Source organism: Argentina silus, assembly GCF_951799395.1.
Source record: "Argentina silus genome assembly, chromosome: 11".
NCBI lineage: Eukaryota > Metazoa > Chordata > Actinopteri > Argentiniformes > Argentinidae > Argentina > Argentina silus.
The window spans coordinates 132,025-147,049 of NC_139665.1; the positions used below are offsets into that span (position 1 = coordinate 132,025).

The window sequence follows — 15,025 nt, forward strand, 5'->3', positions numbered from 1 at the left end:
GAGGCTAGGGGAGGTAGAACACCAGGGGAGGCTGGGGGAGGTAGAACACCAGGGGAGGTAGAACACCAGGGGAGGCGGAGGGGGTAGAACACCAGGGGAGGCTGGGGGAGGTAGAACACCAGGGGAGGCTGGGGGAGGTAGAACACCAGGGGAGGTAGAACACCAGTGGAGGCTGGGGGAGGTAGAACACCAGGGGAGGTAGAACACCAGGGGAGGCGGGGGGGGTAGAACACCAGGGGAGGCTGGGGGAGGTAGAACACCAGGGGAGGCTGGGGGAGGTAGAACACCAGGGGAGGCTGGGAGAGGTAGAACACCAGGGGAGGCTGGGGGAGGTAGAACACCAGGGGAGGCGGGGGGGGTAGAACACCAGGGGAGGCTGGGGGAGGTAGAACACCAGGGGAGGCTGGGGAAGGTAGAACACCAGGGGAGGCTGGGGGAGGTAGAACACCAGGGGAGACTGGGGGAGGTAGAACACCAGGGGAGGCTGGTGGAGGTAGAAATAGGAGGACAGGCTCATTGTAATGCATGGAATGGAATGAGGAACGGTATCAATGAGCCTGTCCTCTGGTTTCTATGAAGGAAGGAGAAAATGGTGTTTTTCTCCTGAAACATCAGAGGACAGCAGAGGTCACATGACCGCTTAGGTTTTAGCGCTTCGGTCGATGAGAGAACAACTTCCTGTTCTGCATGTCCTTACTGTAAGTCCTAGTGTAGATGTCCCTGTGTGACGGTGGGTCAGTGTCTGTTCAACCCTGCATGAGACCCTGACTGAGTCTTTCAGAGCTGAGCTTTGGGGGGGGGGGGGAGAGGATGGGGGGGGGGGGGGAGGATGGGGGTGGGGTGTTTGAACTTGAGGAGAGAGTTTACCATCTCGACTGGGTTCCAAAGTTTACCATCTCGACTGGGCTCCTATTCCCTGCAGTTTCTCTTTGCCCCCCCCCACAACCTTGCTGTCAACATTTTCTCACTGCAACTGTTCCCTCTTCCTTCCTCTCTCCGCTGCTCCACCTTTCCTGCCCTCCTCCTCACCCTCCTCTCTCTCTCTCTCTGTGTCTCTGTCTCTCTCTCTCTGTGTGTCTCTGTCTCTCTCTCTCTCTATCTGAACTCTAAATGGCAGCCGCCCCAAACCCAGTAGATGTGCTGAACTGGAGGAGGCGCTGAAAAATGTCACCAATAACCTAGAGTCTGGAGGCAGGGGGGGGGGGGGTGTATTCACCTGACTATGTACCAGCATAGTGCGTGTGTGCGTGTGTGTGCGCGTGCGTGTGTGTGCATGTGTGTCTGCTGCTTCAGAGACATTCAGCCTTGAACACTGCAGGTTGGCTGCACTCCATGACCTGCAGGGGAGGCTGGAGGAGGTAGAAATCGGAGGACCGGTTCAAACACACACATGCCCGATTTTCACACAAGCCTCCCCTGGAGGTTCCCCAGATGCCTCAGGCCGGTGCCCTCTGGTTATTGGTCGGGTTGAACAATCTGTAGAACCCACCCCAGAGATCCATCATCACCACAGTGACCTTTCCAGCGCTAGGGTGTCACTTTTAGAAAGGTCACACTTGATGAGCCATTGAGGTCATTAAATGTCTTCATTTATGATTGGACGAAAGGCCTGCATGGACAAACAGCCCCTATACTGTGTTGAGGGAATGTCTTCTAGAGACGAGCAGATGTGTGAAGTCTCGTGTCTGTCATAACATCTGGTCTCTGCGTTGAGCAGCTGACCTGGTGACTGTCTGCATGGGGGACTGAGCTGAAGGCTTGGTCACATGACTGGTACTCTTATCTCCATCTGGTGACCCTGGGAACTCTAGTAACAAGTTTCAAGTTTCAAGTTTATTTGTTATGTCTCATACACGAGTGCAGGGAGTAAAATTCTTGGGCTTGGTTCCTTGACAATGCAGCATCCAATACAAATAATACAAATAATACAAATAATACAAATACGCAGTAGTGCAATGAAATAAGGACAACACAATAAGTGACATAGTACAGATGAGTGAGATGGTTGGACAGTGACGATTGTTGGGGACACAAGACAGTAGACATGACACAATTGCAGTATAAATAGTGCAGTAAAAAAGTGAAGTGGGTCAGTGGAATGTCATTATTATTGCACTGAGCCGTTGGTGTAAGAGGTGTTGTTAAAGTGACTGCTGGTAGAGTCCATTCTGTGGGTGTACTGGTAGAGTCCATTCTGTAGGTGTGCTGGTAGAGTCCATTCTGTGGGTGTGCTGGTAGAGTCCATTCTGTGGGAGTGCTGGTAGAGTCCATTCTGTAGGTGTGCTGGTAGAGTCCATTCTGTAGGAGTGCTGGTAGAGTCCATTCTGTGGGTGTGCTGGTAGAGTCCATTCTGTGGGTGTGCTGGTAGAGTCCATTCTGTGGGAGTGCTGGTAGAGTCCATTCTGTGGGTGTGCTGGTAGAGTCCATTCTGTGGGTGTGCTGGTAGAGTCCATTCTGTGGGTGTGCTGGTAGAGTCCATTCTGTAGGTGTGCTGGTAGAGTCCATTCTGTGGGTGTGCTGGTAGAGTCCATTCTGTGGGAATGCTGGGGGTAAAGTCATGGGTTCGGGGTAGGCTTGTTCATGAGCCTGATGGCCTGGGGGAAGTAGCTGTTGGAGAGTCTCTGAGTTTTGGCCCTGAGCCTCCGGAGGAGGCTCCGTCTTTTGGACGGCAGCAGTTCAAACAGGCTGTGGTTGGGGTGGCTGGGGTCTCTGATGATCCTCCGGGCTTTGCTGACACATCGTTTGTTGTATATGTCCTGGATGGAGGGAAACTCACATCCACTGATGCGCTCAGCTGTCCGCACCACCTTCTGCAGTGCCTTGCGGTTGAGGGCGGTGCAGTTGCCGTGCCAGGCAGTGATGCATCCCGTCAGGATGCTCTCTGTAGTGCCCCTGTAGAAGGTCTGCAGGATCTTGGGCCCCATGCCAACCTTCCTCAGCCGCCTGAGGTGGAAGAGGCGCTGCTGTGCCTTTTTCACCACCTGATTGGTGTGCTCGTCTCAGGTGAGGCCGTCGGAAATATGGATGCCAAGGAACTTGAAACTGTTGACCCTCTCTACTGCGGACCCGTTGATGGTGATAGGGTCCTGTTCCCGGCCTTTCTTCCTGAAGTCCACCACCAGCTCCTTGGTCTTGTCGGTGTTGAGAGAGAGGTTGTTCTCCTGGCTGTACTGGGCCAGGCAGTCGACCTCTCTCCTGTAGGCTGTCTCATCGCCGTCTGTGATCAGGCCAATCACTGTGGTGTCATCAGCGAATTTGATCACAGAGTTGGAGCCATGAGTGGCCACGCAGTCGCGGGTGTACAGGGAGTAGAGGAGGGGACTCACTAACCCTGGTGACCCTGGTAACCCTGGTAACCATGGTGACCCTGGTAACCCTGGTAACGCTAGTAACCCTGGTAACTCTAGTAACCCTGGTGACCCTGGTAACCCTTGTAACTCTAGTAACCCTGGTAACTCTAGTAACCCTGGTGACCCTGGGTCATTTGTGTAATTTGCCAAATTTCACAAAGATCGATCGTCCAAACAAAATGTCTGATGAAGCAGTCTGGAATGATCCTGAAAGCAGTGGATCGGGTTAACTGTGATCTACTGAGGAAGCAGCTGAGAGCCAGATGATTGGACCAACCAGACATGGAGGTGATCCATAGGAGAAGGTCTTCCTCTGAGTGGTGTTCCTGGTGTTCACTGGCAGATGCATGTTCAGTGTATCAGTGGAGGTAGACATCGGAGGACGGGCTCCTTGTAATGCGTGGTATCAAACAAGCCTCCCCTAGTCTGTGTGTGTCTGTCTGTCTGTCTGTCGGTGTGTGTGTGTGTGTGTGTGTGTGTGTGGGGGGGGGGGGGGTCTACAGCAGTATAACAGTTGTGTCTCTCCTGCTGCAGTACTCCCAGAAGGAGGACAAGTATGAGGAGCAGATTAAGATCCTGACTGACAAACTGAAAGAGGTGAGTGGATCAGATGTTAAGGGTAATTTCTACCTCCGGCAGCCACCCCTGACTCCAGAGGTGTTGGTCTAGTTCTTCTGGCTCAGTGAGTCGTTGTGTTGGTTGGTTTAATCATGTTTGTGTTGGTTGGTTTAATCATGTTTGTGTTGGTTGGTTTAATCATGTTTATGGTTGTGTTGGTTGGTTTAATCATGTTGATGTTCTTAGGCTGAGACACGTGCTGAGTTTGCTGAGAGGTCCGTGGCCAAGCTGGAGAAGACCATCGATGATCTGGAAGGTAGGTTCTGGTCTCTCAGGTTCCTCTAGCAGCTCCCAATAGAAAGGAATCTGCCAGATCAATCCTATTTTACCATAAACATTCTATTATTTGGGCATAAATCCTTACTCTCCCTCCAGCTCCTGTCATTTTCTCTCCACCTCCTGATCTTCTCTCTCTCTGTCTCCTCCTCTTCCTCCCTCTCTTCCTGGCGTCTCTGGCCTGTCTGACGTACACAAGAGCTTTACTCTCACAAACTCAGGAGCTGGACCACGCCCTCAACCACATGACCTCCATGTAAATACAGCCTGTGTGTGTGTGTGTGTGTGTGTGTGTGTGTGTGTGTGTGTGTGTGTGTGTGTGTGTGTGTGTGTGTGTGTGTGTGTGTGTGTGTGTGTTGAGGTGAGGTTGTGTTGTAACAGACTTCAAGGAACATCATTTAAAAATCCTTTTGCATCATCCGGCAGGTAACGAAACCACATAACACCAGATTAACACTAACATGTTAAAACACCAGATTAACGGAATTAGTTTGATGGAAACATCTCTAATTGCACCTTTATTTGAGTGGTGTGACTCTTCTCCATCCACTGCAACCTCCGGTGGTGGATTTGATCCATTCACAAAAACCTAAAATGCCGCCCGCCGCCCCAGCCGGACTGATCTGACGGAGTCACATGTCTGCTGCAGGTCTGGAGTGACATCATCACGTCAGTAGTTCTCTCCTGTGGTGGTTTCAAGAGTTCAGCTTCACCTCCCCAACGTGTCCATCTCAGACACAAGGTTCTCTCTCCCTCCCTCCCCCTTCCAGCTCTCCTCTGTCCATCTTCTCTCATTCCTTTAGTTTGTTAAATTGTTTTCCTTTTATTGTACTTCTGTTTTCTTGTCCTTTCTTTCTTTTTACTCGCTCATCTGTTGACTGCCATCCCTCTCTCTTCCTCCCTCTCTCTTCCTCCCTCTCTTTGTTCCTCCCTCCTTCTTTCCTTCTCCAGTGGACAGTAGTCCGTGGTTGTTGTGGTGTCTGTGGGTCAGTGTCTGTGGGTCAGTGTCTGCTCTGTGCTCAAGCCTGGACTCTCTGGACTGTGTTCTCAGATGACCCTGGTCCTAATGAGACCACCGTCTCTCTTTAGAGGAGTCCTGCTTTACAAACATGAAACACATCAGAAATGTACATTCAGATTCCAAACATAATACAGTGTAGCTGGTGAGGCGTGACGCTCGTTAGGGGTTACGTGGGGGCGTTGAGGCGGCAGGCAGGCGCGGGCGGGCGCAGCCGGCAGGTTTGTCAAAACTGCTTTTATTTGGGAATGCCATGACGACTTCCTCTGACCTCAGACTGAGGCAACAGGATGTGTGGAGATGTTCAGCCGATTGTTCGACCTCCACCGCCTATCTCAGGGACGCGTCTACGCGCCACACACGCCATGGGCACGGAGACTATACAAGTGACAGCTGACAATTTCACGTCATGCGGGGTGAGTGAGTGATCGATATGAGGTATTATACACCTATAGGCTATCACTCCATTTCGAGCCCAAAACGGGAGGTTTAAAATATACCGACAGTCTCATAGATCTCGTAGCGTTTCTTGAACCACTCCGAGTTAAAGCCTAATGCTGCCTAACCTCGCTGAGACCAGGCTGTCCTCGTTTCTTCAACGAAAACCTTTCCTCCTCTTCCTCCTCCTGTCCTCCATGCCCAGGTAATCTAATGTCCATGTCTGTGTTGGTGTCTTGATGCAGTGTTCCCCCAGCCTAGACCAGAGCTCAGCAGAGCCTTCAGATCATACAATCAGTCATCCATGTTTATTCTGTTAACAATACAGGGTCCTCCGTTTTAGAACCAGGAAAGCAAGCGTTTAATCTTCTTTTAACAGTTTGGATTTGAAATCAAACAATTACTCTACGGTCAAAGTAGAGATTCTCAGCTTGAATGCAATATTGTAATTTCTAAATGGTGAAACCAATCTGAATGAAAACAACATTGTTTAAACTGACCCCCCCTCTTCCCCCCCTCCTCCAGACTTGCTGGTTAGTGCCAAGAAAGAGAATGTGGATCTGCACACCACCCTGGACCAGACCCTGACTGAGCTCAACAGCTTCTGAACTCCCCAGAGAGACCCCCCCCCGTCCTAAAGCCCTGCCTCCCCTCACCCCTCCCCTCACCCCCCCCCCTCACCCCCCCCCCCCCAGATCCAGACCTCTGTTCCCGACACAACTTCTCTCCTGTCATACTAACACGCTTTGGGACCAAAACTACAGTGAATGGTCTTCATTAAAGATGGCCAAGGTTTATTATGTTATTCATTTGTTATTCAAGAGTTATGTATTTGTTTTTTTATGTGCATGATGATGTTTCGCTGTCACTCTGCTGATACGTTCCCTCCTGGGCCGACCAACGTCTGAGATGAGGAGTGCTTTATGGTTTCAGGCTTCTCAACTGTCAGGAACACAACTCCTCAGGTCCTCAACTCTGTCCTCCACAAGCATTGCAGGAGAGGATCTAAGGGGAGGAACCTAGATCTTCTCCTCCAATGAGTTTTCAGTAGAACACGAGAGGAGGAGGGATGTTGGTCAGTTGTGGTGTCACATGTTTAATCACAAGCAATAGCACTGCCATTTTGAATGTTGTTGGGCCAATGGGAGTAGTCGATCAATGGGATGGGAGAACTACAACACTTAAAGGACTACAAACACAATGTTTAAACTGGAATCTGTAATCATGTTGTTCTTGTCTTGTTGTTCCTGATGACTCTTTTAAAAGAATAAAGACCGGTTTCTACGGCCAGGTGTGTTGTCGGTTTGTCTCCGTGGTAACAGGTGAGACGCCTGAGCGTTAGGTCAGGTGGGAAGAGCAGCAGTAAAAGAGGCGTGTCCACGAGAAGGAGCAGGTCACGGCCACCAGGGGAGCTGTCCTGGCCTTGACGCCCCCGGCGCCCACAGCAATGTCTGGAGATCTGGATACAACAGGGATGGGCTGACACTCCGTCAATAGGAGCTCATCCATGCAGGTGACGGTGTGTCCCGGGTCCGTCCAGACAGAACCAGACTCTCCAGCCGATCAACCAATCAGTCGTCGTCCTCTGAGGAGGAGCCCGCCCCTCTGCTGTTGTCACGGTAACAGGCGGCCAGGCAGCGTAGCTGTTCCAGCGCGTCCGCCAGGTCCTCCATTTCCATGTGGGACAGGAAGCTGGGGGCGACGCGGCGGGGGTCCAGAGCCTGGGCCGTCCCGTGAAGGTCCGCCAGCCACGGAGCCAGCGCTGGGGAGGACTGGAGGGACGTCAGCACCGGCAGGGAGGACACTGGGGGGGGGGGCGCTGGAGGGGGGAGGGAGAGAGGGTTAGATAATACAGAGACCAGCGCTGGGGAGGACTGGGGGGAGGACACAGTTGGGGGGGGGAAGCAGTTTCAGCCCCAAAACGACACGGCTACTCAAGAAAACCATTAAAACTACCAAACATTTGGAAAAAAGTCTCTCTCTGACCTTCCTTCCTTCCTTCCTAGAGAGATGTAGAAGACAGAAAGGTGTAGATTGACAACCCATCTCTTCAGGCTACATCTTAACAGTCCCTCCTAAAGACCTCTTCACCCCTACTACCCCCCTGTACTAACCCTAACCCTAGAGACCTCTTCACCCCCATTCCCCCCTTGTACAAGTTTATCTCCTGTTAAAAAAGCATTGGCCCTAAACCTATGGCCCTAAACCTAACCCTGGTCTGAGCATTGATGACTTTATCTTATGATGACTGATGATTCACTTACTTAAACAAATGGATTTGTTGTTAGTCGCTTTGGATAAAGACGTCTGCTAAATGTCATAAATGTAAATGGAAGGAAGTTAATATATACTCACCACCAGGGGGCAGGGCCTGACTCTGCAGTAAGCCCTGCGGGCCCAGGGATTGGCTGAACATCTGAGGGAAGGGCGGAGTCAGCCTGCTGGGGGAGGAGACCAGCTGGACCGCCCTGCAGGGGAGGAGGAGATGAATGACCTCTAACCTCTGAACAAAACTAGTTCCAGAATCCAGGTTAACTCAATAAAACAGTGTGGAATGTCCTGCATTCACACTCATGATGAGGATTTAATGTGACTGAAATCAAAAAGAGAGGAGTTGCAGTGTGTGTGTGTGTGAGACTCACAGTGGACTCCCAGGGTAGTGTGTGTTGATGTAAGTGGCCAGGACGTCTTCCCCACGGTGGAGGCTGTGGAGGGGGGAGGGAGGCTGGGTCCAGGGGCTCAGAGAGCTGACACACACACACACACACACACACACACAACATCAACACAACGTTGTCCAACATCAGAGCAACGTCTCCCCACCTCTTCTGCCCGCAGCGGTCTGAGATCCACGTGACGTCTTGGTGATGATTCAGTGTTTCAACACTGATGAACATCAACAAATCTACATCAGGGGTTCCAAACCTCACTGTCTCTCCACCCCACATTGACCCCGTGACCCCGTGACCCGGTGGCAGGCGACGCCAACACATCATAATGACCTCAGAGTGGATTCTAATCAGCGAAGACGCTCTGATTGGTTGGATTTCATCCCACAACACTGCAGTAAAGACTACAGGCAGCACACACACACAGACGCTGTTTATCTTCATAACAAATACAAATGTTTGTGTGTTATTTATCAAATCATAGAGGTCAGGTTGACTTTCTCAGGTGACCCCACATGGGCGAGGTTGGCTCACCTGGCTCGGCTGCTGTCGTCCAGACCCTTCAGCGTCACCGATTGGCCGAAGCAGCGGCCATCGCCCGCCTCCGGGCACGCTGATAGGGGTCTCCATGGTAACTGGTCAGCACAGTCACTCAGGGCGTCGGGGAGAGAGGCGCCGTGCATCATGGGAAAGGGAACGGCTCCATAGGCAGCCACCACCTGACCACACACACACACACACACACACACACACACACTTCAGGTCCCAAACTGCAGCCTGTGTAGTAGACACTGAGGAGGAGGTGGAATCAGTGTGCTTGCGAAGCGACTGAACTCTGAGCCAGCATGAGCAAGAAAAGGGCCAGAAAGTAAGCAAAGTCAGCCATCTTAACTGTAATACATCTAATAGACACGATGAGACATAATCCAATGGGAGTTTTGAACAGTGCTACTAGGGGTATTACGGTACCTTCCTGCCAGACACGGCGAGTGAGTCGGCCACCTGCCAGAGGGGGGCGCTGTGGTGCCTCAGCCTGTAGGGGACAGATAGGGAGTCCAGGGCCAGAGCCAACACCGCACTGGAGTGGTACCACAGGGTGGGCTGGGGGGAGGGAGGGAGGGGGGGAGGGAGGGAGAGAGGGGGGGAGGGAGGGAGGGGAGGAAGGGAGAGAGGGAGGGAGTTAAATGACGTCAAGCTCTAGGTGCACCAGTGAAGGCTGATGGAGTATTAATCAGAGGTCAGGTCCAGTAAGAGGTCATAGTGTGGGTCAGAGGTCAGGTCCAGTAAGAGGTCATAGTGTGGGTCAGAGGTCAGGTCCAGTAAGAGGTCATAGTGTGGGTCAGAGGTCAGGTCCAGTAAGAGGTCATAGTGTGGGTCAGAGGTCAGGTCCAGGTGTCATGTGACTCACGTCATAGTGGAGATGGGGGAAGGAGGGCGGGGCGGAGGGGCGGAGGCCTAGCCCGCCCCTCAGGGTCAGAGGGCAGAACAGAGAGCTGTGATTGGCCATGGTAACGGTCCCTAGGGCGTAGTTCAACAGGTGGTACACCTCCTTCACCGGCGTCTGGAGACAGAAACACACCTCAGTCACCATGACAACCAGGACTGTACCATCTCTGTACAACCCAGGAGGCAAAACCAGGAACAACATTCCAGAACTTATAAAACAATAAAAAGTATTGTGTGTTGAGCATTTAGAAGTAGGAGAGGGAATTCTAGAATGCCTTTATGAATTTCTATATCCAGACATGTCTATCTGTAATATTCTGAATGTGGAATCTCCCAGAGTAACCCCTGTTGGAGGGTTGCATACGGACACAACCACCAAAAACACTTTGGACAAAAGGCGTTTTTGTGAAAATCACTCACAGAGTCTGGGTGATTGACAGGTGCCAGCCCCCATGTGATGATGCCCCGCCCCCCGTAGGTGTCCTGCAGAAGCTCCGTCACCTTGGAGCCCAGACCTGAGAACCCATCAGCCAGGTCACACATCACCTGGAACCCCTGGGGGGGGGGGGGGGGGGGGAGAACTGTTGTAATTGGTGATGTCAGAAGTCACAACAACAACAACAACAATTACATTTCAGTCAGACTTTCAAAACAGACAGAAATGACTCCATTCTGTCTGTCCAGGAGCAGGTTGGTGATATGATCTTAATCTGGAGATGTTACCTGGAGGTAATCACTCTCTACTGGTAGAAACATGGGAGAAGGTGTGATGATGATGATGATGACGACGACGATAATGTTGTTACCTGGAGATAGTCACACTCCTCGATGAAGAAGTGCAGTCTGTCCTCCAGCTCCTCCAGCACTGAGCCCTGCAGGACATTCTCCCCCTGGCCAAACCCCTCCAGACGATGGGCCTCCCTGGGGGGAGGGAGGGGGGGAGTGAGGGGGAGGGGGGAGAGACAGACACAGTAAACAGTTAGAAAGACTGCATGTTTGATGCCATTCCTCATTTCTCCCTCCACCGGTGGCCAATCAATCAGCCCCAATCTAGCCATCACATCCAGGAAGAACTCAACCTCCTGGTTGTCCTGGTCAGAGGATGTGTGTGTGTGGGCGTGTGTGTGTGTGGGTGTGTGTGTGTGTTACCCATTGTGGTTGTACTGGTGGATGACAGACACGGTGCGGGGGTGCAGGTGGATCCTGAGGAAGTCCGACCAGACCCTGACGCTGGCCTCCAGACCATAGCCTCTCTGAGCCCGCTCCAGAAGGCTGTTCACCGTCTCCACGGCAACGGACCCTGCACAGGACAGCACAGATATATATACATATATACACTCACCGAGCACTTTATCAGGAACACCTGTACACCTTCTCATGGTGGAGGAACACCTGAACACCTTCTCATGGTGGAGGAACACCTGAACACCTTCTCATGGTGGAGGAACACCTGGACACCTTCTCATGGTGGAGGAACACCTGGACACCTTCTCATGGTGGAGGAACACCTGGAGACCTTTTCATGGTGGAGGAACACCTGTACACCTTCTCATGGTGGAGGAACACCTGGACACCTTCTCATGGTGGAGGAACACCTGAACACCTTCTCATGGTGGAGGTGGTGGAATGGTGTGGGGAATGTGTTCTTGGCACACTTTGGGCCCGTTAATACCAATCAATCATCTCTTGAATGCCACAGCCTATTTGAGTATTGTTGCTGACCATGTGCATCCCTTCATGACCACAGTTGACCCATCTTCTAATGGCTCCTTCCAGCATGATAATGCACCATGTCACAAAGCTAAAGTCAAACTGGTTTCATAAACATGACAATGAGTTCAGTGTTCTTCAGTGGCGTTCCCAGTCACCGGATCTGAATCCAATAGAACACCTTTGGGATGTGGTAGAACGGGAGATTCACAGCTTAAAGTGCACCTGAAAAATCTGCAGGAATTGCGTGATGCAATCATGTCATCATGGACCAGAATCTCAAAGGAATGTTTCTAACATCTTGTGGAATCAATGCCATGAAGAATTGAGGCTGTTTAGAGAGCAACAGGAGGCCCTACCCAGTATTAGTATAGTGTTCCTTATAAAGGAAGGCCCTACCCAGTATCAGTATAGTGTTGTTATAAAGGGAGTATTACCCAGTATTAGTATAGGGTTCTAATAAAGTGCTCAGTGAGTGTATATACATATAGATATATACATATACATAAATATAGATAGGAGGTATCCAGGGGCAACATGGAGCGGTCGTTTCTGAACATATGTTCTACTAACATGTTGGTAAAATAACGTTTCAACAATGTTACAGATAATCCCTTGGGAACATTACTATGAAAGGTCTTTTCTAAGACCCAAAGCCGTTTTACAAGAAAAAGAAGAGAAGATTAAAACCAGAGTGAAGTCTAGACTTCCTGTCCTTACCTGAGCCCTGAGGCAGTGAGTCACAGCCAGCCTCGCTCAACACCTCCCCCTTCTGGAGAGAGAGAGAAGTGTCACTCACAATACACCTCCCCCTTCTGGGTAGTAGTGTGTGATTCAAGATTCTTTATTTGTCACGTTCATACAAGTATACAGTGAAATGCAAAAGTGCGTAGTGTGTAGGGTGTAGGGTGTAGGGACTCACGTCCAGCCTGTTCAGGTCTCTGAGGAAGGAGTTGCTTGGTGGAGGACTCTCTCTGTGCATCACAACATCTCCCTCCCTGTCACACACAGACTAGCTTCAGAAACACACACACACACACACACACCAGGGGAGGCTACAAGGAGCCTGTTCTCCGATTATTTCTACCTCCACCAGCCTCCCCTGGTGTTCTGCCTCCCCTGGTGTTCTACCTCCCCCAGCCTCCCCCGGTGTTCTACCTCCCCCAGCCTCCCCCGGTGTTCTACCTCCACCAGCCTCCCCCGGTGTTCTACCTCCCCCAGCCTCCCCCCGTGTTCTACCTCCCCCAGCCTCCCCTGGTCCATGCATACGTACCATGTGAAGGTGGAGGTCTGCTTCTCTGTGTCATAGAGACTTCCTTCCTGTCTGAGAGTGTGGAGGCTGCCTGGAGGAGGAGGCAGAGAGCATTTAACAACCTGACTGCTTCTGGAAGGAGGTCGTGGGGGGGTCAACCTCCAGGGTCCAGTCTGAAGGTCACAGGGGAACCATGTTGAAAGGTTGTGTATCCAGGCTGGCAGGAATCGGAGGATGGACTCATTGCAATGCATGGAATGGAATAAGGAATTGTATTCCTTTCATTACAATGAGCCCATCCTCTGATTCCTACCTCCCCCAGCCTCCCCTGGTGTTCTACCTCCCCCAGCCTCCCCCGCTATGTGGAGGTTACCTTTGAGGTCCATGGCGATGAGGCGGGGGGTGTAGGTCACATGGCCGCCCAGTGTCTGACCCTCCCTGAACAGAACATCACTGTGCAGCTCACTGACAGCCGAGCCTGGGTCATAGGACAGAGATGCATCCTGGGGAGGGAGGGAGAGGGGAGAGGGAGGGGGGGGGGGAGAGAGGAGGGGAAATGTTACTGTGACATAATCAGATGTTGCGTGTTGACTGGAGCCTCACGTGTGGCGTCTTCTACAGCCTCCACATGGAAAAGCAGGAAGTTTCCTCCCACGAGGTCAGGATGATCCATGAGAACCTCGGCTGATGACACTGATTCATTCAATATCAGTTTTTTGTAGAAGACAATAAATGTTCAAGCTGAAGGACGTCCTGGAGAGACATTAACAGAACTGTGACTATATCCTAACAGCAGGCCGAGCCCGCTGCACAACTTCTTTAATGTAATAAACCATCAAATTGGTTATAATGGGTTTATTATTCAACTGTCTTTTGATTTGCTGCTTAGAGTTTCTAAGAAGAGAACAGACGGTTCTCAGTCCTGGAAGGAGAACATGAATGAAGAACTCACCTGATCCTTCATCACAACACAGACTGAGGTCCGGGACGGGGACCCCCTCTGTGTGTGTGTGTGTGTGTGTGTGTGTGTGTGTGTGTGTGTGTGTGTGTGTGTGTGTGTGTGTGTGTGTGTGTGTCTGTCCTGCAGTTGTACAGTGAAACATCTCGATGCTAGCTGGTCAGCGTTAGTGGACCAACCTGCAGGGTTAGGGTTGGGTTAGGTTAGGGTTAGGGTTAGGGTTAGGGTTAGGTTAGGGTTAGGGTTAGGGTTAGTTAACGTTAGTGGACTGACCTGCAGGTTCCACCAGTGAGTCCCGACAAAGTTGGAATAATGTCCGATCTGCAGAGAGACGATCTCCCTGCTGTGGCTCATCTTTCTCCTCCTCCTCCTCCTCCTCAGCAGCCACGGTTTATTCCTGCTACCGCCGCTCCCGCCCGAAGGCAGCCCACCGCAGCCGCTATTGGCTGATAAAACCACATGTAGAAATGTGATTGGCTGAACAAGAACGTACGTCTAGAAGCTGCTAGTTTGGTTGCAGCGTGCCGCAGAGCCCTACACGTGCAGCACACAGCGTTCTGATTGGCTACCAGGCACGGCCCCGCCCCCTCCTCTGAGTTAGACAATTAATTCATTATTATTTCCAGCTTTTATTATTATTATTATTATTATTATTATTATTATTATTATTATTATTATTATTATTATTATTATTATTATTATTATTATTATTAACAATCACGACTAAATATATGTGTACATGACAACGACGGAGACGTCACCCTGGGCGGAGCTATCACGTGATGTGAGGTTTGACGAAACCTGTGGAACCACCGGAGTCTCCCTCCACCTCCTCCAGACCAGATCACCTCCTCCAGACCAGATCACCTCCTCCAGATCAGATCACCTCCTCCAGACCAGATCACCTCCTCCAGACCAGATCACCTCCTCCAGATCAGATCACCTCCACCAGACCAGATCACCTCCACCAGACCAGATCTTATTGAGAAAGTGTTTTTTGAAGCGTTTCTGATGTGACGGAAGAAGGACGCGGAGGAAACGATGTGAAGTGTGTTTGTTATTCTGGGACCACGTGACCAGAACGACAGGTACGTCCACCCTGACACTTGTTTTAATTTATGTTTGTCTCAAAGTTTGAAAACTCTATTACCTGTCTCTCTCTCTCTCTCTCTCTGTACATATGAGTTAGGAGGTAAATCTCTACCTGGACAGACACACCCATGTGAATAGCTGAGCTGTGACTCCTCCAGAGAACTATGAACTTTGATTCAGCTGAAGAGGAAGTGTTGT

General features: G+C 51.1%; 2 protein-coding genes across 3 annotated transcripts in view; one reads left to right on the forward strand and one right to left on the reverse strand.

The window, feature by feature from the left end:
* The window catches only part of tpm3 (tropomyosin 3), a 12,830-nt gene extending 5,843 nt beyond the window's left edge, over positions 1-6,987 (forward strand). Inside the window, exons 6-8 of the mRNA XM_083680708.1 lie at positions 3,885-3,947; positions 4,155-4,224; positions 6,226-6,987. Of these exons, the coding sequence (XP_083536834.1) occupies positions 3,885-3,947; positions 4,155-4,224; positions 6,226-6,308 (216 nt within the window). The 3' untranslated portion in view covers positions 6,309-6,987. The remainder of the gene's footprint in view (positions 1-3,884; positions 3,948-4,154; positions 4,225-6,225) is intronic.
* Positions 6,988-7,137: 150 nt separating this feature from the next.
* On the reverse strand, positions 7,138-14,629 carry msto1 (misato mitochondrial distribution and morphology regulator 1). 2 transcript variants are annotated; one of them, XM_083680707.1, is made up of 15 exons: positions 14,497-14,629; positions 14,009-14,181; positions 13,151-13,280; positions 12,799-12,868; positions 12,448-12,523; positions 12,246-12,297; positions 10,965-11,115; positions 10,622-10,736; positions 10,236-10,361; positions 9,778-9,930; positions 9,339-9,470; positions 8,904-9,088; positions 8,343-8,447; positions 8,056-8,168; positions 7,138-7,519 (listed from the first exon to the last, which is right to left on the reverse strand). In XM_083680707.1, exons 2-15 carry the CDS (start codon positions 14,087-14,089, stop codon positions 7,272-7,274), a joined length of 1,737 nt encoding a protein of 578 aa, XP_083536833.1. In that variant the 5' UTR covers positions 14,090-14,181; positions 14,497-14,629; the 3' UTR covers positions 7,138-7,271. The 2 variants fall into 2 exon arrangements, with proteins under 2 accessions (XP_083536833.1, XP_083536832.1); XM_083680706.1 differs by having other exon boundaries at positions 10,236-10,370.
* Between the last annotated feature and the right edge of the window lie 396 nt (positions 14,630-15,025).